Here is a 9,729-nt window from a genome sequence, read left to right as displayed (position 1 = left end):
GGGCGACCCTCCTCACTGCGAGCCCTGAGAGGTTAATCAAGCCTAACATCGCTTTGTTCCGTCAGTGGGGTGTTCAAGATATTGCTCAGCTTTGCACAGACAACGCGTGGGTGCTTACCTTCAAGCCCGAGCGCGTGAAGGAGTTTATTACTGCGGGCTTGAAGGAACTTGGGGTGCCCACTAGTCCTCAAGGATGTTCCAGGCATGCAGTGGCAAACCATCTCCCGCTAATTCCAAGGACAGGGTGCCGCCAAGCTTTGAGTTCTATAAGAGGATGCTTTGTGTTTCTGAATCTGAGGTTTCCACTGCAGTGGTCCAAGGATGCCAAATATACTAAGATTCTCTGACGAAATTCTTCTTCCAAGATTCAACTCCTGGGTCAGTGAGGCTGCAATGGAGCCACGATACATTGTTGAAAAGGCCTGTCCTGTATGCGCATGGAGCCTGGAGAAGCGGCTATTGCCCAGGCATTATGTCATCAAGGTCCTGCAGGAAAAGGGACTGTTGGATAACAATATGAGCTTTTACTCAGTAGTTGCACTTGGAGAGGATACTTTCAAAATCGAAGTTCATCGACCGGTCACAAGGCTCAGTTCCTGGCCTGCAGATACTTAATGCTGCAGCTCGTGCTGGCATATGCCATCTAGAATCTAATTTTAACATCACATTTTGTGTTTTGGGGTGAATGGTGGAACTGCAACTCATGCTCATTAGCGTCTGTTTCTGATTTTTCTGCAATAGAAGCACTAGTGATCTGTGACTGCCTCATAGTCCACGTTTAAGTTAAGGCTATCTATGAAGGAGCTGTGTTTGACTATTCTGGATCCTTAATGCACATTTTGTTGGTTTCATCTTCTGCCTAGCACATGACTGAAGAATATCCTTAACTTACTTTTTCCTACCATGAATAAGTCTTTAGCTCTTTATTATTGTAGAGTTATTAAGATATTTGGAATTTGCCAGTGTTTAGCTTATAACCCATTTTTTCATCAGCATGTTCTGTTGCAGCTGATGTTTTGCATGGCTCTCACAAGCTGAATGTTCTTTTTATTTTTGGTTTCGACTGATGCTTACATTATAGTACTTCGTTGATGCTGAACTAGTAGTTCAGGTAGTGGCCTAAAATGCTACTGAGAGACAAGCTCTATATGAAACAATTTTAAAAGCTGGTGTTGTAAGGGCCAACGATGTTTTCTTGATTCTGCCCATGTGTGAAAGATGGTTGTCTGTTTGGCCTGTAAGCTGGGAATGAGATACCAACGGCTCCTTCTGTTTCGAGCTGCATCTTAAACTCCAAATGTCTGGAGAACTTGATTGCCAAATTAGACCTGCTGGCCTGGCTGCTGTGGTTGCTTTGGAGGTGTTGCCTCAGGTTATGTATGTTGGACATGGTGTCTGTCAGTCTGTGGCTCTTAAGAATCTGAACTGTGGGCATGGTATGCCATTGCCATCTGTATTGCTTTGGAGGTGTTGCCTCAGGTTATGTATACTGGACATGGTGTCTGTCGCTGGTGCATAGGTATATATTACATGTGTTGTTGGATGTTGTACATATTTGTTATGTGTATTACATTCCGTGAAGTGCCTAGCTGCTGACGGCTTCATGCTGCTGAGTTAGTATGCTGGTTTATACGGCGTCTGATAAGTCTTTTTTTTTTTTGTATATTACAAGGTGCCTTATAGGTGCAAAATATATCTTGTCTTCTGAAACATGCTTATGGGGTGGTCACAGCCAGGAGCACGTCCTCTGTGGATGCTGTTTTCATCAGGCCCTAATGTATTTTCACTGGGGATGTGGCAAGTAGGCTGGTAACTGGAACTGCGGAGGTGTGTGACCAGACCTGACCCATAGCATAGATAGTAAATGATTGATGCTTGTGTGGGTAATCTAACCTCAGTGACATAGATAGTTATATGTGGGTGGAAAAACAATATATGAGAAGGCAAGGAATAGCACAGTGGTATTACCTGGAGTGCAAGAACTTTAGGAAGTGTTAGGTGCTAGCCGCGTGGGTGAAATGATTTCTTCAGAGCAGGTTTTCTGTAGTGAGATTGTTGGCATTGCTGGCTTTAGGCTGGACTAGAAATGGAGATTCGTCAGTACTTGGTTTCCATGCAAATTAAAGCATGGATTTTTAGTCTGGATCTATGGGGCTAAAGTTTAGGCCACTCCTTTTAGTCATTTTTTAGCCCTCGTGGATCTAAACAGGAGGGCTAAACTTTAGCCCATCCATTTTTCATTAGCCCCTCCAAGGTGGGCTAAAGAGGGCTAAAAGTGATCCCTTCATGGCAAAAAAATGCATATTACCCCCACCCACACCCTTTAGTCCTGTGCACGAGTATTAATTTGGGGCAAATGAGTCCTGGTAGGGTACATAGCTAATCTTTAGCCCCTGGATCAAATAGCCCCATGGGCTAAACTTTAGCCCCTTCATTCTAAGGGCTAATCTTTAGCCCTAGCCTCGTGGAGCCAAACAGGGCCTAAAGCAAATCATATTAAAGCTGTATTTAAGATAGGAATATATAAAAAAAGGATGGAGAGGTTATTGTCTGTACCTTGAAACCTGTGAAATCATTCCATGGTTTCTAAAGTGAGCAGGAAATCAAATATGAATATTAGTTCAAACTAATTAGAGTACCAGAATTGTCATTTTTGACTTCTTAATTATCACCAGAAGGGTACACTGTTTCATCTAATCTACATGAGCACAGCTTAGGTACCATTTTATCATTCAGAAACATCACATGAGCGTAAACTTGATAAATCAAAAGGCATCAGGTTATGAGCGTCAACCTAATAAATCAAAAGCCACGAGGTTTATCGCGAACCTGCAGACCACTAAAAACAAGAAATATTAATTCAATTTAATGACGGGTCTAAAAAAAACTCTATGGTGAACAGGTATGCGAGTGAAAGCAGTGGTATCTAAGATAAGTTAGCATTTGTGAATGATAATCCGCAGCTGTTGTGTGATATAGGGTTATCCGGTTGTGGTTTGGGATTTTGAGACATACGTGCCTTTAATCTTGCTATGCTTGCAAAGCAAAGTTGGCGGCTGCTGAAAAACCCAGACTCTTTGTGTGCTCGAGTTTTGAAAGCTAAGTACTATGCAAATTCTTCGGTGTTAGATGCTATGCCAAAGTTGAATATGTCTTACACTTGCGTAGTATTATCCGGGGGTTGGAGGTAATATAGAAGGGCATGATTTGACGTGTTGGTGATGGTAATAACCTGCATATTTGGCAAGATCCTTGTTGCCGAGAGGTGTATTCAGAAGGCCAATTACTCCTAGAGGGGCGTGTCTTCTAACTTATGTTTCGGAGCTGATAAATTCGAGCTCTGGGAACGGAATTTTTTGGGAAGATGGCGTCAAGGTAATTTTGGCTCTAACAGTCCATGAAGGGAGGGATAATTTAATTGCATGGCACTATGATAATCATGGGTGATTTAGTGTCAAGAGTGTTTACAAAGTTTGTAGAGCTGATCTGTTGCGTGAAAGAAGCCGAGGGGGGGGGGGCAAAAGGTGGTAGTGGCAATGCATCTGATCTTATTTAGAAAACAATCTGGAAGCTGAAAATCCCAAGCAAAGTAAAACATTTCTTCTGGCATTTGGCTCATAATAGTCACCCTTTGAGGAGAAATCTGGTGCAGCCTGGGATGAGAATTGAAATAAGATGCACAATTTGTGATTAAGCAAATGAAGATGTTGGACATTTATTTTTTAAGTGCTGCCTTGCCAAAGAGGTTTGGAGGAATCTGAACCTGGAGAGTTTCAGGCTAGAGTTGGTGACAACTGTGTTAGTCAAGGACGTAGTCGAATTAATTATGAAGGCTAAGGAAGAACAAAAGCTGCTGATGATTATCACCATGTGGTATATTTAGTAGGAGAGAAATATAATTAGAGAAGAAGGTCGGAAACGAGAAGCAGATTTCCTTGCTCAATGTATCAATCATATGCAGAAGAGAACACTGCAATTGTGACCGACAACAGTTTGACGGGCAACCATGTGCGCTGAAGAAAGAAGTATCGAAGGAAACCTCGCGGGGCTTTTTAAAGCTTAATTGTGATATATTTTTTTTGTCGAATTCAGGCTGTGTTTAGTTCGCGAAATGAAAATTTTTGGGTGTCACATCGGATGTTTCGGAGATGTCGGAAGGGGTTTTCGGATACTAATAAAAAAACTAATTACATAGCTCGCCTGGAAACTGCGAGACAAATTTATTAAGCCTAATTAATCCATCATTAGCGCATGCTAGTTACTGTAGCATTTATGGCTAATCATGGACTAGTTAGTCTTAAAACATTCGTCTCGTGATTTCCAACCAAATTGTATAATTAATTTTTTTTATCTATATTTAATACTCCATACATGTATCGTAAGATTAAATGTGATAGTTTGGGATGAAATTTTTTAAAACTAAAGCAAGCCTCAGTGGAAGAGAGCTGGGGCTATTTGACCCGACACTGCGATGGGATGTGATACTGTCAGCAAGAGGACAAATATGGGCTTCTCCCAGCCCACTTGGGCAGCTCCGCATCTCTCCCCTCTCGCCCGCACCGCGCCGGTCGCCACACCCACACAGCCTGACGCGCATAGCCCGACGCCGACGGCGCGCCTCCCCTCCGCAGCTGGCGGCCGAACCTCCGCCGTCGCCATGCTGTGCCTTCGAAATCGCCTCTTTCCTCTGCTCCGCGCCACCTCCCTGCTACCCTCCCCCGTCCACTGCCCCGCGTGCGGCCTCTTCTCCACCTCCACCTCCACCGCCATTCTACCCGCACCCTTCTCCCTCGAGGACTACCTCATCGCGTCCTGCGGCCTCGCCCCAGCCCAAGCATTCGATGTGTCCAAGAAGGCGTTCTGCAACTTATCCAGAGAATCCAGCAAGGAGATCTCACGGTCCCGCCTCCTCTCCGCCGCCAACCCCGATGCCATCATTGCCCTGCTCGCCGGCGCCGGCCTCTCCCGCGCCGACATCGTCGCCGCAGTCTCCGCGGACCCGCTGCTCCTCCGCGCTTCCGTGAAGAACATCGCCCCTCGTCTCGTTGCTCTCCGCGACCGGGTCGGTCTGTCTACTCCCCAGATAGCTGGCTTCCTCTTGGTCGGCTCACTCGCTCTCCGCAAGGGCGACGTCGTTCCAAAGCTCGAGTTCTTCATCTCCTTCTATGGCTCGTTTGAGCAAGTCCTGGTGGCCGCAAAGAAGTGCAAGGGCCTCCTCACGGCGAGCCTTGAGAGGGTAATCAAGCCTAACATAGCTTTGTTTCGCCAGTGGGGTGTTGGAGAAATTGCTAGGCTGTGTTTAGAAAAACCGTGGGTGCTTACCTTCAACCGGGAACGTGTGAAGGAGGTTTTGCTACTTGCAGAAGAACTTGGGGTGCCTACCACTTCGCGGATGTTTAGGCACGCAGTGGCCGCCGTTGCCGATATTTCCAAAGAGAAGGTTGCTGCCAAGCTTGAGTTCTTTAAGAGGACTCTTTGTTGTTCTGAGTCTGAGGTTTTGATTGCAGTGTCCAAGATGCCAAAAATATTAGGATTATCTGACGAGAATATTGGACGCAAGATTGAGTTCCTAATCAATGAGGCTGCGATGGAGCCACAATATATTGTTGAAAGGCCTGTACTGCTCTCCTACAGCCTGGAGAAGCGGCTTGTGCCCCGGCATTATGTGTTGAAGGTCCTGCAGGAAAAGGGATTGCTGAATAGCAATATGAACTTTTATACATTATCAGTAATTGGAGAGGAGACTTTCAAATCGAAGTTCATCGACTGTCACAAGGACTCTGTTCCTGGCCTTGCACATGCTTTTGCTGCAGATCGTGCTGGTATTGTGCCCTCTAGAGTGTAATTTAAGCATCTCATTATGTGGTTTAGGTGGATGGTGGAACTGCAACTCATGCTCATTAGCGGCTGTCCACTGTGCAGGCTTTCTCAATTCTGATTTGTGCAATATAACCACTAGTGACACATTTTGTTGGTTTGATCTTCTGCCTAGCACATGGCCGAAGATTATCCTTAAATTTGTTTTCTTGTGTTTATTTGTAAGGGAATGAGATACTAACAGCTGAAATTAAATTCCAAGTTCTATGGGAGACGACTTCATACCAGAGAGTAGTTATTATCGTTAAATTTTGTTTTCCACAGAATATACATATCGAGAATATAACCCTTTTATACCGGCATCTTGATTTTTGTGGCTGTGATTGCGGCAATTGATCTGATATATAGAGAATGTGCCTCTTTATGTCCAAGGTTAAGTTATGGCATCTTGACTTGGTTACCACCATTTTCTTTACTTCTCTGATTTTAAGTAGGTGTTTCTCTTGAAATATTTCTATTTTTTATGCCTGTGCGTAACAGTAGCAGGCACTATTTTATAAGGTTTAGCATCTCATGACGGGTTTATGCCATCTAGAGGAGTTTATTACTAAGCCAGATCATGAGCCGATCTAACCAGCAATGCCCTCTGTTTTGAGCTGCTGCTGAAATTCCAGATCTCTTGGGAAACGGTATGATTCATGGTTGTAATTAAGACTTCCTTGTAAATGCTTATTCTGGTGGTTATTGTGAATGACTCCTAATAACTCCTAATGCATATGCAATTATTCAAAAAGATCTACATTTTATTGGTGGGCCTCTACTTGGTTACTTGCTGCATCCTAGCAAAGGCGGCAGAAGTTGTGAGTACAATTGTGCAGAATAATCCCAAGAGTCAGCAACTAGGCATGGAATCCAATGGACTGGAGCAACTGCTGACAAACTTCAAATTGGATCCAAGTACAAATGCACAGCCTTGGGAGCCATGTCTTGTAAGTATCACTCGCTTCCTCGTGGTCGGCTCACGCGCTCTCCGCGAATGCCACGTCATTCCCAGGCTCGAGTTCTTCATCTCCTTCTATGGCTCGTTATGAGCAGGTCCAAGTGGTTGCAAAGAGGTGCATGACCCTCCTCATGGCAAGCCTTGAGAGGGTAATCAAGCCTAACATAGCTTTGTTATATCAGTGGGGTGTTGGAGATGTTGTTCGGCTTTGCACAGACACAGCGTGGTTGCTTACCTTCAACCCGGAACGCGTGAAGGAGTTTTTGCTGCGGGCGGAAGAACTTGGGGTGCCTCCTACTTCGCGAATGTTTAGGCATGCGGTGGCCGTCGTTGTCGATAATTCCAAAGAGAAGGTTGCTGCCAAGCTTGAGTTCTTTGAGAGGACTCTTGGTTGTTCTGAGTCTGAGGTTTCCACTGCAGTGTCCAAGATGCCAGCTATATTAGGATTCTCTGACAAAAATCTTCTCCGCAAGATCGAGTTCCTAGTCAACGAGGCTGCGATGGAGCCACGGTACATTGTGGAAAGGCCTGTCCTGCTCGCATACAGCCTGGAGAAGCGGCTTGTGCCCCGGCATCATGTTATGAAGGTTCTGCAGGAAAAGGGATTGCTAAATAGCAATACAAGCTTTTACACGTTAACTAAATTCGGAGAGGTGACATTCAAATTGAAGTTCATCGACTGTCACAAGGACTCTGTTCCTGGACTCGCAGATGCTTATGCTGCAGCTCGTGCTGGAACTGTGCCCTCTAGTAGAATCTAATTGTAGAATCTCATTTTTTTGTTTTGGGTTGATGGTGGAACTGCAGCTCATGCTCATTAGTGGCCTTTTCTGATTTCTGCGATACAACCACTAGTGATCCCTGACTGCTGATAGTCCACGTTTAAGTTATGGTTATTTATGAAGGAGCTGTGTTTCACTTATTTTGGATCCTCAATGCGCATGTTTGTTAGTTTCTTCATCTGCCTAGTACATGGCTGAAGGTTATCCTGAACTTGCTTTTTCTTCCATGAATAAGTCTTCATTATTGTAGAATTTATTAAGATATTTGGAATTAGCCAGTATTAGCTTATAACCATTTTTTTATCAGCATGTTCTATTGCAGCTGATGTTTTGCATGGCTCTCACAAGCCGAGTGTGTGTGAGTGCGCACGCGCTACTGAGAAACAAACTCTATATGAAACAATTTTAAAAGCTGGTGTTGTAAGGGCCAATTGAAGATTAGGGGTAGCACCAATTGAAGAAAAGCTTGTCCAACACCGGTTGAGATGGTTTGGACATGTGCAACGGAGACCTCCAGATGCACCGGTGCGTAGTGGAATCCTAAGTCAGGATAGTAACGTGAAGAGAGGCAGAGGAAGACCGAAGTTGACTTGGGTAGAGGCAATAAAAGGAGACTTGAAAGGATGGAATATACCCAAAGACTTAGCCTTAGATAGGAGTGCTTGGAAGACAGCTATTCACGTGCCTGAACCTTGATTGCTTCTGTTGGGTTTCAACTCTAGCCTACCCCAACTTGTTTGGGACTTAAAGGCTTTGTTGTTGTTGTTGTTGTTGTTGTGGTGGTGTTGTAAGGGCCAACGATGTATTCTTGATTCTGCTCATGTGTGAAAGATGGTTGCCTGTTTGGCCTGTAAGCTAAGATACCAACAGCTCCTTTTGTTTCGAGCTGCATCTTAATTCTTAAACTCCGGATGTCTGGAGAACTCTTTTGTTGATTGCTGTGTGATTGATTGCCAAATTAGACCTGCTGGTCTGGCTGCTGTGGTTGCTTTGGAGGTGTTGCCTCAGGTTATGTATGTTGGACATGGTGTCTGGCTCTGAAGAATCTGAACCGTGGGCGTGGTATGCCATTGCCATCTGTATTGCTTTGGAGGTGTTGCCTCAGGTTATGTATGCTGGACATGGTGTCTGTCGCTCTGAAGAATCTGAACTGTGGGCGTGCTATTGCATTGCCATCTGTAACGCTGGCTAGTTTAGTTTGTTTCGTTGCCTGATCCATCAGTGCGACTGACGGAAGCCTGCGTAATTGAAGATTACTATCTGATAAGTGCAATTGAATACTGATGGGTTAGTACAGCATCGTATGAGGGATGGCAGGTGAATTAGTGGATTATTTCAGAATCTATCACGGGGACGGTGAAATTAGAACATGTGTGCCACCGGGGTAGACTCCGGCTTTCGGTATTTCGACACCAAACTGAATGGGCCATTAGAGGCGGCGTCACGAGGGCAAGTGTTATCAGCGTGGTTGCATGAGATCTTTGGAGTGAACCCCCCGCAGCTAGCAAAGCAGCAACGGTTCAAAATAGGGCGTCTGGTTGGTTGCTAGGCTACGAGAGAACGTTTGTCGGTCTAGTAACAGGAAGAAGTGGAAATTTCTTATACGGAGTATCAAATCAAGGCGCAGGACAGAGCGCGGATACGAGAATGTTATGCTTCTTCAAAAGACGACGGTACTGAAGATGAAGATGGACCGCTCTTGATCAAAAATTGAAAATAATATGCCGCAGTGGGGCATAACAAACACAGTGGAACACCGAACACAAAATGCAGGTGATTCGCCGATGTTTCCTGACAAGCGGGAGCGGCGGCTTACCTATACCAAGGACAAGGAGGCAACCCCAGTCGGCGTTTCTGACGGCGCTGGGGCCGATGTTTCTGACGGCACGATCGGCGACAGCACCGAAGAGCCCGACGCGGCGGCCGGCGGGCGAGGGGCGACCGGGCACGAGTGGGCGACGAACCGGGGGATCAGAACATCACAAGCCGCGTGCGCCGTGGAGAACTCTGCTTAGATTTTGATGGCCTGGTCCATACGGCCCAAGTCATGTGCCCGTTTGGCACCCAGGATTCCAAATCGACCACACGGCCTTCTCCTAGGAGCCCAGCTCCAGAGGGCTCCGCCACTCC

The 9,729-nt window shown here is 45.5% G+C and overlaps 2 protein-coding genes across 2 annotated transcripts; both read left to right on the top strand.

Moving 5' to 3' along the window:
• Positions 1-4,529: 4,529 nt before the first annotated feature.
• LOC136480230 (transcription termination factor MTEF1, chloroplastic-like) lies at positions 4,530-6,166 on the top strand. Its single transcript, XM_066477839.1, has one exon. It carries the CDS (start codon positions 4,658-4,660, stop codon positions 5,843-5,845), a length of 1,188 nt encoding a protein of 395 aa, XP_066333936.1. The 5' UTR covers positions 4,530-4,657; the 3' UTR covers positions 5,846-6,166.
• A 728-nt stretch (positions 6,167-6,894) lies between these two features.
• On the top strand, positions 6,895-7,578 carry LOC136455198 (transcription termination factor MTERF9, chloroplastic-like). Its single transcript, XM_066455331.1, has one exon. It carries the CDS (start codon positions 6,895-6,897, stop codon positions 7,576-7,578), a length of 684 nt encoding a protein of 227 aa, XP_066311428.1.
• The last annotated feature ends 2,151 nt before the right edge of the window (positions 7,579-9,729 follow it).

Source organism: Miscanthus floridulus, chromosome 1, assembly GCF_019320115.1.
Source record: "Miscanthus floridulus cultivar M001 chromosome 1, ASM1932011v1, whole genome shotgun sequence".
Lineage (NCBI taxonomy): Eukaryota > Viridiplantae > Streptophyta > Magnoliopsida > Poales > Poaceae > Miscanthus > Miscanthus floridulus.
Note: the sequence above shows the minus strand (reverse complement) of the source record. Positions and strands in the feature narration are given on the sequence as shown.